General features: G+C 32.8%; 3 protein-coding genes across 5 annotated transcripts; 2 read left to right on the top strand and 1 right to left on the bottom strand.

Annotated features, from left to right (window-relative positions):
• Positions 1–190: 190 nt before the first annotated feature.
• On the bottom strand, positions 191–9,007 carry LOC119645339. 2 transcript variants are annotated; one of them, XM_038045494.1, is made up of 3 exons: positions 8,961–9,007; positions 2,400–2,589; positions 191–647 (listed from the first exon to the last, which is right to left on the bottom strand). In XM_038045494.1, the coding sequence occupies exons 2-3, from the start codon at positions 2,560–2,562 to the stop codon at positions 211–213; spliced, it is 600 nt and encodes a 199-aa protein (XP_037901422.1). In that variant the 5' UTR covers positions 2,563–2,589; positions 8,961–9,007; the 3' UTR covers positions 191–210. The 2 variants fall into 2 exon arrangements, with proteins under 2 accessions (XP_037901422.1, XP_037901421.1); XM_038045493.1 differs by lacking the exon at positions 8,961–9,007 and adding an exon at positions 5,651–5,692.
• Positions 5,481–7,019, top strand: LOC119645338. Of its 2 annotated transcripts, none has more exons than XM_038045492.1 (3): positions 5,481–6,037; positions 6,150–6,578; positions 6,661–7,019. In XM_038045492.1, exons 1-3 carry the CDS (start codon positions 5,639–5,641, stop codon positions 7,006–7,008), a joined length of 1,176 nt encoding a protein of 391 aa, XP_037901420.1. In that variant the 5' UTR covers positions 5,481–5,638; the 3' UTR covers positions 7,009–7,019. The 2 variants fall into 2 exon arrangements, with proteins under 2 accessions (XP_037901420.1, XP_037901419.1); XM_038045491.1 differs by having other exon boundaries at positions 6,658–7,019.
• Positions 9,008–9,040: 33 nt separating the features above from the next.
• Positions 9,041–12,548, top strand: LOC119645337. The gene is made up of 2 exons (XM_038045490.1): positions 9,041–9,604; positions 11,267–12,548. Exons 1-2 carry the CDS (start codon positions 9,593–9,595, stop codon positions 12,449–12,451), a joined length of 1,197 nt encoding a protein of 398 aa, XP_037901418.1. The 5' UTR covers positions 9,041–9,592; the 3' UTR covers positions 12,452–12,548.
• The last annotated feature ends 1,632 nt before the right edge of the window (positions 12,549–14,180 follow it).

Raw genomic sequence — 14,180 nt, 5'->3', positions numbered from 1 at the left:
CTCTCTTCTTTTCTTTCTTTTTTATTATTTTCATATTCTCTTGGATCGAAAAGTCTTTCCAATTTTTATTCAGTATTAGTGAGTTTATTGGAAATGAAAATGACTTATCGGCTACCCTTATAGATATTTTGAATTGTTGCGGTGGCGAGTGTCGGACAATTCAAACTTTAAAATGAATAAACTTTTTTATGGATTAATCTATATGAAGCATTAGATTTTTAATTTTTGTTGTTTAAGTACATTTAATATTTTTTCTTTCACTCGTTGTTGATGGAATTGCGATAATTTAAGCATTGATTTTAACATAAGATTGAGGAATTCCTTTAGATTGTTTTCTTCTTCCGAGTCTTCGCTAATCATATCTTCGTCCATTAATTGGGGCAATTCATCTTTTACAATCGTGCAAACTGGCCGATTAACCCGCATTTCCGGTTCATGCATTTTTTGTACAGAATTCATTTGTGCTTTTATATAAGGCACCAGAAATTCCATTTCCATATAATATGGCCAATCATTGAGTTGCAGGTATTTATCATTTGGATTATGATTACGTGGTATATAGCGTCTTAATTTCTTATTGGCTACATTTTGTAAATGATTACGCAAATATATCCGAAGTGAACGCCATTTACAGATCGCTTCTTCAGCTATAAAAAAAATGAAAAAGAGATTCATTTTATTTATATCGATCACTCAAAACCAATAGAATACTTGCACAACATTTTCATTATTTAATCGAAATTTCAAATGAGTTATGTGAACGCTTTTTTTTTTTTTCAATTAATTTGCTTAGTTTCCGTAGCTATTGCTTATGTCATTTTTAAATCTCAATTTATGAAAGCAAATGATCAACAGCTAAAAATTGCAAAAAATTTAAGGGATCAAGTTGGTTAGAAATCTATGATTGCTTCTTCTAGGCTGTTATAAATGGAATGCAGTAACATATATATGCATAAAAATATTACTATATTATCCATATACAAAGCCAAAGGATAATAGATATCAAAGTACTGTTACTTATGTGCAAACATATTGCAATGTTTTTGATTGCTTGTTGTCGGTCAATTATTACCGTCAACAAGTTAAATGGATTTATATAGATTTGGGAAATGTTTGAACGTAATTGCCCGATAAATTTTCCATTAAAATGAGATCGAAATAATAATGGCCACAGCCATCAACTATTATCAACAATCTTAATAACGCATTTCACTATATAAGATATTTGCAAAAATTTTGATCACTTTTTTCAGTTGAAAAAAGGCATTTATTACGGAAAATTACTACGATATATATTGATCAAAATAATTTCAAAGATTTCCTACAAAATTTTACAATATCTTTGGCAACATGGCGATATCATGTCGAAAGAAATTATATTGATTTGACAGCGGCCGACTCACCGAACCATTTCCGCACTTTTTGAACTTTACGGTGTGCCGTGTGCCAACAAAGCCGACAAATGCTGAACCGATCGGAGTTGTAATCAGAAAGTGCCATGTTTGGAAAGTACACTGGGCGTGACAGAACTTCTCATTCGAATTGCGACAGCGTATGCTGAACAACTTTTCTCAATAAATGCCTAAAAAATGGCATTTTTAGTCAATTCGTCAATTCATTACTTTTAAGCCGTTGAAAGCAAAATCCGCAATTGGGATATCATGAAACCATCGTCATAAAATTCCGAACGTGTTCGGGATGGGATGTCTTCAGCTAAACCGTAGCAGTAATGAATTTGAAAGAAAAAGAGTTTTGAGTGCTCCATGACCAGTATCGGCGTACGCTGAACAACTTAATAATAATATTGAATGGAAAAACTGTCATTTTATGTAGACGTAGGCAAAAACGATCGAATGAAACCATTATGTACACTGTTAGTTGCCATTTTTTTAACATTTTCATTTGTAGAAATCGTTGATCAAAATTTTTGCAAACACCTCATAATAATTCAGTTTTTCATTTGCATCTTGCACTTTGAAAATTTAAAAATTATTGAACAAAAGCAAAGCGCGAAGAGAATATCATTCATTTCTTGATTAAAGATTTTATTCGTAAAAAAAAAAAAAAAAAAAATTAAGCTCTTTTACAACTAATTCTTATGTGTTTCCTTGATGGCGGTAAAAGTCAGCTGTTTAAGCATATATTCGATTGTTAAGAATAAATATAGCACACGGACGTAAGCGAAGAGTTTGCTGTATTTTTTTTTAGAAATCATTTCATTACTTAACAAAATTAAATTTTTTGCATTTTTATATATGTGAATTTGTCGAGATCTAGTCGATATCGCAAGTATATACATGTATATATATATCAATATATATATATATATATATATATATATATATATATACAGAGAGAGAGAGAGAGAGAGAGAGTTGTGGTTGTAAACGTTTACTTACTTTTCGTGAAACCTGACTTTTTTGCTATCAAATCCCATAGCTGCTGTTTGCGTGCACGATGCAGAAATGGTTTACTTGCAAATTCATTCTCATAAATATCAGGATATTGACGTATATTACGTATTAATATTATTTTCTTTTTATCGACTGTCTGCTGCTGCATTTTAATTCAGATAAACCTCAGCATAACCTAATAAGTTAGAAAATTTTTTATTAATTTAACAATGAAATTTAATAAAGCTCGACCAGTATAAATAAATATGAAACAGCTTAAAGCGTAATCTGTCAGCTGAAAGCTTTACACAATAAGAGATCGAAAAGTGTAGAGAGCGGAAATATTAATTGAAACAGTCATTACAGCGCCAAACATATATAAAAAGAGATAATAGATAAGATAGCCGAAGATGATATAGACTTGTCGTCTTTTTTTTCTTCTGGTTTGTTTACATTTACCCGCAATTTCATTTTATTTTACAAACATTATTTCTTTGAAAATCATAAAATCAAAATTTTTCTTTTTCTTCTTCTTCTTTTTAGGAAATATTCTTAATATTTGACGTTAATGAGTAATAATTGTAAACCGAGAACTTTTCGAATGGACTGTGAATAAGTGAAAAAATCAGTTTATGAATATATCTAAAACTATTAGCCATCAAAATAAGGGTTCCCTTCAATCCGAAACGAAAGTTTATGTTAAAAAGAAAAACAAAGCTCTTAGGAATTTGCAAATTTAATATCTTATTAATTAATTTTGAACTTTTCAAATACAGACGACTTTAGGAGATGTTTAAATATCAACAATTTTCAAAGCAACTGTACCTTCATACAGGCAACCATTGCATAGATATCGGGCTAAGAGTGATTCCAAAGTTTTTAATGCTTCCCTAAGAAAATTGAATATTTATAGTAAAGATTTTCATCTTAATTATTACGTTCAACTGTTTCAACGTGCGACTCCGTTTTTGACAGATGCAGCAAAACAGCCACTTTTGGACGCATAAAATTGTTTTGCAAAAAATTAGGAATAAATAATGGAATCATGCGAAAAGTTTACTGCTTATTAAGTGTTTGCAAAAATGTTGACTACTTTTTCACTTGAAAAAGGCACTTATTGTGCAAAATTGGTACAACATATATTAATCAATCGTTCAGTTCGTACAGCATTTACAATTTTTGCCTACATATCGACACCGTGTTGAAGGAATTTACATAGGCTTGGCAATGATCGATCCACTCGTCGACCCATTTTGCAAACTGACCTGTCGCACAAACCATGTTGCACCGAGCTCGACAAGTGGTAATCAGGACGCGCCATATCTGTTAAATACGCTAGGCGTAGCAGAACCATGCCCATTTGAGCATATGCTGGGCTTGTTCATTCAATTCGTGTCGCCACGTTTAAACCGTTGCAAGCAAAACCGACAATCGGGATTTGAAGGAGCAGCATCGCCATAAGCCTTTAAGCGTGCTCGGCAGCACGATTCTTCAAATAAACAACAAAAATAATGAATTTGAAAGTTGAAGAATTTAGAGCGCTCCATGATTCTGTCGCCGCACGCCGAATAAATCATTAATATTAAATGTTAATTTAGATAGCGGAAGGTTAAAACTATCAAATTTAAGGGTTAGGTATTCTGGTGTGTCCCATTCGTTAATCTTTTTTACCTGCAGAAGTCGCTGATCAAAATTTTCGCAAGCATCTAATACATTTCAAAATTTTAACCACAATTTCCCACTGAAAAAATTACAATTTTGATTCGAATTTTTTATAAAATATCTTCAAAAAAGCATTTTTTCGATAAGTTAATTGAACTGTTTTTTTTATTAAGAAAAGTTAATCTATCTTTTTTAATCAAAAATTCAGATTTTTCATTCAAATGCACCATTCCCGACACACAATCACAATAGCATCAAAAAACGCATAGACGTCAGAGCCTTACGAGATAAGGCTCCATGGTAGCGATATTTTATTAGGTCGAGTCTTAAGCGATTTGGAATGCAGGTAGATTGAATCTATTTTTCGTATTTAACCGCTATAAGTCACAGATACAAACGAGTTTTTCTCTTCACTATATAGATGAGGAGTCAGGTAGTATTCAGTCAACTGTTTTTTTTTTTTAGCCTTTAAAATGGAGAGTCGAAAAGTGCATATTCGACTCGTAATGCGTTGGTAATATGCAGCGTATACGGTGAAGGGCTGGTAACTGAGCGGTCTGGAGATACGACCTTAAAGGCGGAACGTCGTTTCGACTTTGACGACAACCTTATAAAGACAAGGTTTGGGGCAAAGTCCACGCCAAACAACAAGAGGTATAGCAAAAAGGTTCAATGCCTCACAATCAACGGTTCAATCAGTATAAATTTGTTATTCAAAAAACGGAAGTTACTTATGACTCAACCTAATAATATTTTTAAAAAATATTTTTTTTTTTCTTATTTTTTTTTTTTTTTTTTTTTTTTCTAATATGGGCTTAATAACCTCCTCGAATAAAACTATTAACTTGGGCAAGTCCATTCGGAAGAATTAGGCAAAAGTATATACTTTTTCTCGACTGTTACAAAATAATAATGCCCTTTAACACATTAATTTAGTCGAGATCGTACAACATAATTCGACATATCTGTTCAGATTTCTTCTACCATATTATTATTATGAATAGACATAATGGAGGGGCTTCCTCTTCATTTTCAACAGAGATATCTTTAATTACTAGAATATTTATATACAATAAAGCACTAACGGTTTGGCGCTGGCCAATGCAAGCAAAACGAAAAAAAAAAAAAACGCTTTGTTTACTGTTAAAGACTTTAGAAGATTGAATTTTGTGATTGATTACGACGTTTTACCACTCAAGCGTCCGTAGCTAATGATGAAAAATACTGCTTCATGTCAATATAAAATTCTTGATATGGGGAAGAACCATTTATCTTATAGCAAACGACAGCGAGTGTGAGTGAGAGAGAGATAGAGTGAGAGAAGGAGGGAGGGAGGCAGTATTCCAATTTATATATATACATATATATGCACAAGCACAAGCAAATGAGAGCGTGCCGCTCATATTAGTTGATTGCGAGCACTCAAGCCAAGCAGTTTGTCAAGCACAAGCATATTGAGAGTGACGGCGTTGTTGACGTTAAATTCGTTTTATATGTTAAATATTTTCTTTTTTATTTTTTCCCCCGCCGCAATAATAAGAACGAGAAAAAAGAACACGCGTTTGATTAGCTGAATTGCGAGAATGTCTACTTACCGTCAACCGGTGCATTCTGTACACAATAAACGATTCTGGACGGAATTTTTCAGTTTATATAAAAGCTTTCCCGCCTTGTGGGACACGAACAACGCAATGTATAAGGATCGTCAAATGAAATTCGAAGCTTACGGAGTTATGGTAGAAAAACTACGAGAAATCGAACCGAATGCTGAACGTGAAGATGTTTTGCGCAGAATAAACATATTTCGCACGAATTTTCGTCGCGAATGTTCACGTATTAGCAAGAATTTGCAAGAAGGTAAAAATTACAAATCCACCTTATGGTATTTCGATTTATTGCGATTTCTGCACGCGCAACCAACAAGTGATACCAGACGAGAGAAAAGACGTAAATTAAGTGAACCTGGCGAAAATAGTATTATGGTGAGAGTAAGAAAGAGAGAGAGAGAGAGAGAGAGAGAGAGAGAGAAACCATTATCGATGAAAGAGAAAAGCCTCGAATATGTAATTAAAATATTTTTTTTATTATTTTTAGCGTAAGCAATCTCCTGCCACAGCTCCGGGCAATAAATCAGCCCACAATTTTTCAGCAACTCCTAAAAGTGAGCATTTCATTGAGTATCAACCCCAAGAAGATTATGAAGTATACGTATGCGAGGATAGTATTGAGTGTGAATATTCAACAAATGATACCGTCGAAACTCTGATTGAAGAGGACGATCACTCTCTCAAACCATGTCAAAGTGCGGATAGTCGTAGCTCTTCGTCACAACTTAAACGGACCGATTATGCCGAAGATATTTTAGAAGCAGCCGGCGGAGGCAATAGCCGTAGCAGTTTGCAAGATTATCATCAAGAATTTCAGAACTTCGCCTTAGCACGTAATACGCAAACAAAAAAATATACTAAAAAAAATGCACGCCATGATTATGTACCAGAAACAACGCAACATCTCAATAATCAGGTAAAGAGATTTCGATGAAAATTGAAAAAAAAAAAAAATGGAAATGGAAATGAAAATTGAATGATTCTTCTCTCCAAAGAAGCCAACTGCAGATCCTGAATGCAAAAGTTCGTCCTTTACAAATGCAACACAACTTCAGCAACGACTTAATGACTCAACAATATTGCAGCCAATTAAAATGGAGCGCAGTGTTAAAACGACGACCTCAATGCCATCATCTATTGCCAATAACCTCATTACGAGCAATTCAAAATTAAGTAAATCCGCTGAAATTTTAGCGAAATCGTGGGCTTTGCAATACGACGAACTGATGGATGAACAAAAAATATTAGCACGCAAAGCTATAGCAGATATACTGTTCGAGGGTTGTATGTCAAATTTAACTATCGGTGCCAATGGTCGCGTAGTTATTGGTAAACCACAATTATAACAATAACAATAATAATAAAAATAATAGTAATAATAATAAAAAGAAAAATAATATAATTTTGTTTGTGTTCTTCCTTTTTTATTATTAATAATAATAATTTTAATTTTTTTTTATTATATCACACTAGCAAGAAGTGTTGACTTTGAAATGAGAAAAGCAGAAGAAAACGATGCAATATATGAGCAAAATTGATGAAGGCGCACAGGATGCTACACAAGAAGAAGTCACTACAAAATGGTTAACGAGTTGACAAGAGCATAATAAGAAGAGCGCCAAGAGAAATTGAAAAGAATTTAATGAAAAAAAAGTATATATATATATATATATATATATACCTCAGTGACCTGAAGCAAATTTATGTTGTATTGAAAATAAATAGTAGAAAATAATAAGAAGTTTAAAAATGAAAGTTTCTTTGGAACAATTAATAAATGGTAGCTATTATTATGGATTGCTTGATAGATAAACGAGTTGACATTACGAAAGGGTGTACAGCTAATTAATGTGAAGAAATGGATGCGTATTACGGTAACGTTTTTAGAAATTTTCATGAGGAAAGCTCTCTAATTCTACAACTTCAACAAGATGAATACAAAAAGCTTTTTCCAGGCTCTTTAACCTTCATTTCATTCTTCTAACAAATTAGCCTACGCTCCAAATGTACGATAAATGTACGATATGGTGCTCCTTAAATGGATTGATTTTTCTAAATAATTTGATATTCGCTTTTAAGCTTTAATTAAAAACGATTTGAAACAATTTGATATTTGTCCATAGACCTGTTTTTTTCGTATACGGAAATAGAAAGTGATTCGGGTGATGGAAGAACGTAATATCCTTCCAAATTCAATTATAATAATAATTTCTTGATGATGATTTACTTTCTTTGCCTCAGAAGTTTTTGTCGGGAAATCTGTACAAGCTGATTGACTAACTATTCCGTCTCGTGTTCGCTTTACTTAATGTAAGTGCATCAATAAGTTTGATTTCAAGCATTTCCAATGAATTTGAATTGAAATATGGAAGTAAGAGAAATTTAATAAGCGGAAGAGAGAGTAAAGTCCTTAATAAGCTGACATTTGATATAAGCTTTTCGCGCTTATTTCCCATCAGGGGGCAAGGACCACAATAAAAATGAAATTTTGCAAAGCATTTGTTTTTTGTACTTCGTTAAGCATCACTCTAACAATAGAGTCAATAAGGCAAACATTCGGTTTTAACATTGAACCGCGTATAAACATGTTCCATATGGACAGTAAGCATGCGCAAAATTAGAAGAGAATTAAAATCTAAAAATTATTTACTATTTAATGCCGAAAATTGAAAATTATTTTTCGTAAATAAACTAAGATATCCTGAAAATATAGGCGGCTTTCGGAGAGCTTGTTATAAAAAATGTTAATTTGCATAGCATAAGATATTTGTACTTGTAATTAATAACATGATCTATATTTTAACCGGTTCAAAAAATAATGTCAGTAAAAGCCCGTTGTAGACTTACAGCAATTATGTGGTTGTCTGTCTTTTGGCTTCATATGCCTGCACAAATGCGAAAATATTGCAATAAATAATAATTGCCTATCCTCCCCATATAACAAGAAGCCAGCTGGGTGTTCGAGTAAACCGTTCACTTCATAGTGTAACCCGAATACACAAGTCCAGCGGGAGAATGAAAACAGAAAATAAATTTGCAAAAAAAAAAAAAAAAAAAGAAAAAAGGAAAGAAAAAGCTTCATTCAATCCATATAACCGTGTTATCAATAAAAGTGCACAAATATATAGTACAACGGCCATAAACAAAATTTAATTCTCTTTTTCTGGCAGAACAACTCACTAAAATTCCATATACATATACATATATGTACACACAGTTACTCTCGTACCGTGACATCTTTATATACTATTCGCATTCATTTAACCAGTGTCATTCCCTCCTCTTAATATTAAACTACCTGAAATCCGTATGTAAAAGGTTCATGTGTGCTCTCTCATTCTCTCTTTTTCTCTATTGAGTTTCGTTTATACGCGACAGCCGAAACGCGACTATAGCCGGCCGCAAATGGTTCAGTGGTTCATATTCGTTGAAGCTTGTACTTGCACTCTCGGCGCTTTGTATAGCTTGTGTGCCTCTGCGTAAATTTTTCCAATTCCACATTCTTATTTTTGTCTTGACAACCTTCCTCTAATACACGGGTAGCTGGCTCTAATTTGCTTTGGAGAAAGCCTGTTGAGACCATACGTTGTTTGTGCTGTTTCAGTTGTTGCTGATAATCCTTGAGCATATCACGTGTTTGTTCCTACGACTAGGTAAACGGGTGCGTTAAGTTGCTTGCTTGTTTCGTTTTCTCTACACTAAGAGTTCTATCGGTGTGTGTTAAATATTTGCACATCATATACATTAAACAGTAATACAGTATAAAACGCAACCATTGTATGGCTCTCTCGCGATTACGAATACGAGTACTTTGTAAGGAGGGTGAAGGCAGTTGGTCGACATACTGCTAAAAACAGACTTCAAATAATACTCTTTGTCTTGGCGTGTCTTTAATCACCAGCAGCTGAAAAACTTGAAGAGCTTCTAAAAATGTCTAAAAAGGTATGTACGATATATAAACAAGCAGCTTTTCTTTTTAATTTTTCATTTATTACATACTGTTCCTATGCCTTATTGCGCTTCTATTAAATAGACAATTAAGCAAGAATGACTTCCTATCTTCCTATGTACATGCTCTTAATAAAGCTTGCAGGGCATGTTTTGGAGATGTTTCCAGTCTATAAGGTCATTGATGGCTTTTTAGAATGCATACTTCATGCGTAGATACACAAATATAGGAATAAATTTCGACAACTGCAGAATTAAAATTCAAGGCTTGTAGGCCAGAAATGCGAATCCAAATATTCACGATATTTTCTGACACTTGTCGCGGTATGTTGAGTCTGAGCAAAAATTAAAGTCCTTAATCCGTAAATCGCAATTTAAGTTAAGACACATAAGTTCTCAAACGGCTTGAATTTGAATTCGCAAAGAAATATATATAAGAAAAAAAAGATTATTTTGAAAAATTTTTCCGCCTTTCGTCTCCACATCTATGTTCATTTCCCAAATATTTATACATTTCCCAAAATACCTAGAACCGCTAATTTTAAGAGCAAGAAATATAAATTGAATCAGACTAAGAAACCTAATTGTCTGAATATATATATATACCTCAAGTTCAGAGCATCAAATCAATTAAATTACTTGCCAAATTCATTTCCAAGCTAATTGAACTTTGAAGAAATATCATGGAATATTATTTGATCAAAGCGTTTCAGGAATTTCGTATTAATTATTGTTTTTATTATCACATATCAAAGGCATTGCCAGGCTTAAAATTTGTTACTGAAAATAGCCGTGCATCTAACTCGACATAGGCCTCTTGAATTGCATTGTCATTACGGTTTAACAAAACGAAACAAATGGCAACTACTTTTTCTCACCATATCAAGAAAAGTTCATTTTGAATTCATAGAAATATATATATCAGTCGTTGAAATATTAATATTATATTCTCACAATTTTATTTAGCGCCTTATATAGAATTACCATATTTAAGTAAAATCTCCAGATTTTTTTTTTTTTTTAAGAAAATATGTAGACTTTATATGTGCTTATTGATCAATCCGTGGCAAAATATATATCGAGTTTTCTAAAGAAAGTACTCATTAGTTATATTTTGTCTATGGAAGAATGAAGCGTCTAATTTCGATGGACTTTTTACACTTTTTATTTTTAAAGAGACGAAAAACTACAAAGTGTGTTCTTCTTTGCCTTGAGCAGTCGAAATGCTATATGGCAACTGCATCTACCTCTACGGAATCTTAAATAGATAAACAAAGTAAATTCCGTATATTTAAGCCTTGCAGGCATCAAGGATTTTTTTGATTACTTGTCAGAATTTTTGATTATCATTACTTTTTAAATTACTCGAAATCATGTCAATTACATAAACAAACATATACTGGCTTTTATAGGGCTGCAATGTTATTGTTAATCAAAGTAGGCTTGGAGAATTTTGACACAAACGTAAAGCGCTAGATATTTTCTATACTTTTCTGAATCAGATAAATGCTCAAGGGCAAAAATATTAAACGAGGTAACTACAGCGTCCGTTAATGATTTATTAAGAAACTTAAAATATGATGTCTTTTTAACAATGGTAAGAATTTATCTTTTATTTTTTGTTTTTTTCTTTTTTCTTTCCAATTTGACATTTAGATGACTAAGTATACTCAAGAACGTATGTTATTAAAACACAAGCCACGAAAAATTTTAAATTTAGAAGAGCGTGTGCAGGCTATACGCATGTACGATGAAATACCGATTTATCAGCGAGTCGCGTTGGCCTTCAAATGCAGTTGGGAGCAAATAAAAACCATTATTGCAAATCGAAAAGAAATTTTGAAATATTATGCCAGCTGCCAAATAATCGATGTTATCAAAGATGATCCGAAAGTTGTTCGGCATAAGAAAATCAACTTTTTAGGCAATTGTATGTATGAGTATATAAAGCGGGCACATTTTCATCGCTTAATGAAAATAACGGATGATGTAATTAGGGAGAAGGCTTTGGAATTTCGTGATATTATAAAAATTGAGAAATTCTATCCAAATCGAGCATGGATTACAGATTTCAAATCGGTATTTAATATTGATTTAGAGCAAATCAATCAAATTATAATTACGCGTAAACCGCCAAGATCATTAAGTTGCCAAGATATAATAGCGTATTGTGCCAAAGAAGTGGATAATGCTTTGTCTTCTAAGCCGGGCAGTTCCAAAAATCCTATAATACCGGAAAATGATAAAAACACAATTGAAATAAATGACGATAATGAACAAAGTAAAGGACATAAATTGGATTATTGTGAAAACGATGAAGAAGAATTCGATGACATAGACGATGATGAGGACGATGAAGAAATTTTCAATGAACACGAGGAGGGACCGACAATTGATTTTAGCAATTACACCGAAGATTTAGAGACGAACGAAGACGTAAAACCAAATCTTAGCGATTTGCCTCCTTATACTGAAGACGAAAAGAAAACAATCAAAATACCGACGACGACGACAACTTCATTAACAACAACACCAATAGCAACAAAGGAAACGGCCACCGCAATATTAAGGCAATTGTTAACGGAAAATGAAATCAAACAAGAGAAGCCGGACAAGGCTGATAATAAAACTTCCAGTACCTCCACGCAAAGCCAACAACAGATAGCGCCAAAACGGTTATGCACTTCCACTAGTACAATAACTAATTATCAAGAGGCTTTGGAGTTCATGCGCCCACTAGAGGACTTCGCTTTAGCGCAAGAAGATTTTAAAGCCATTAATTTATTAAATCAATTAGCCCAACTCTACGAAAAGTCGACAAAACGTAAACGCTTTCATTAGCTACGCTCACGCCATGCATAATAGTTTTTGTTTTATAATAAATGTCATAACTGTACTAACACCTATTTGTATCCTTTTTTTGCGCTATTTTTTTTTTTTTTTTTTTTTTTTGACAAATTATAACATTGTGTGAAGAAAAGTCAAGTTGTGAAGAAATTATTCCGATAAATTATTCCTATGCCTTCCCTTTACACAAACTTTTTTTAAAATCGTGGCCATAGTAACTTTGTTAATCGTCGTTTTATCTTTAGTTTTTAGGAAATTTTTGTAAAAGCAATTATGTGCTAGACTTAGTTGATTAATGAGTTAATTAATGTAATTCGAAGGTTTTTTTACTGTCGTATTTTTGATAATTCCCACTGATAAAATCATGTACCTGCATCCTTACGTAATATTTCGCTAATGTCATTACTTCCTTCCTTATAAATTGTTAGGAATATGAAATCGCAATACGAAGACATCAATAAATAAATTCAATGATTTTAAAACATAGAAATAATCTCGTTCTCATCAATAGAGATTATAGTTTCGGGGTAATGGGAAAGCAAGTATAGGCACATATACATATATAAAAGACAATTTACCAAGGGGATGAATATATATATATATATCCGAATTTCTCTGGCAGATGAATGGACGAGAAATACTTACATCCACTTTGACAGAGAGTGTCTACTAATCTACTATTCATTTTTTATACCCACCATTAAAGGCTGGGTGTAGACCGGTATTGTCCTTTTTATCATAATGTATGTAACACTGGAAAGGAAGCTTCAGAGACTCTGTAAAGTAAGGGTAAAATTCTTGTTCGCAAAACTGAAAATATCGACTTGAAATTTGGTAGAAAAGCTGGAAGTTTTTGCACGTTGGTTGCTGGAAGGGCCAAACGGGCCAAATTGGTCAGAGCAGAGACTCGCAGTGGAGTAATCAAAATTCTTCCTCGTAGTTCAAAAATTATGAAAATTAGAAGGTCGAAATTTTCCACATTTACTTTACGAAACACTCTACTCTTTGCCAACAAAAACCGAAATAATGGGCCATGCCCATATAGAGTTACAAGTGATTACATTTTATTTTTTTTTCACTTTTTTGATGTTTTATGCCTATTTATCATAAGATAAACAAGACAGACTGTTTAAAAGTAAAGATATATTATATGCCTAAAATACGATATTTGATGAATACGATAGACGCCGCGACCTGATGGATTAATTTTTTCTTAATAATAAAAACTAAGCGATATGAGTGTCAAATAAAATAACTTGAAGAGTAGAATGCGAAAAGCATAATGGTGGGTATCCGAAATTCAGCCACCACCGATAATATAACTTTCTTACATGTTATTACCTGAAAGAATTTGCCTATGACAGACAAAATATTGTTCTCCATCTACACTTTTGCATATTTGCATATATTCGAGGGTTGCGCAAGAATACCAGGAAAAATAAACGAAAGAGTTTAATTTTTCAACTCTTCAGGTCTTTCGACCTGAAATGTGTATTGATTCATTTTTCATTTGCATTAGAGAGGCATTAGAGACCTTGTGGAAATATAAACTCTTAGCAATCAACTGAAAACTGACAAATGGCTTTGATTGATTGATTTATTTGCAATCAAAAAACAAAAAAAGGTTGCGCCTGATGAAACATGTTCATCTCAAGGCGATCATAGCTTCTTTTGGTTTAGTTTGTTGAGATTAACTGAACTAAGGCCTTAAAAATGGCTTAAA

The sequence above is a fragment of the Glossina fuscipes genome, unplaced genomic scaffold (assembly GCF_014805625.2).
Source record: "Glossina fuscipes isolate IAEA_lab_2018 unplaced genomic scaffold, Yale_Gfus_2 1, whole genome shotgun sequence".
NCBI lineage: Eukaryota > Metazoa > Arthropoda > Insecta > Diptera > Glossinidae > Glossina > Glossina fuscipes.
The sequence above is the reverse complement of the archived record's forward strand: the minus strand, read 5'-3'. Positions and strand labels throughout refer to the sequence as shown.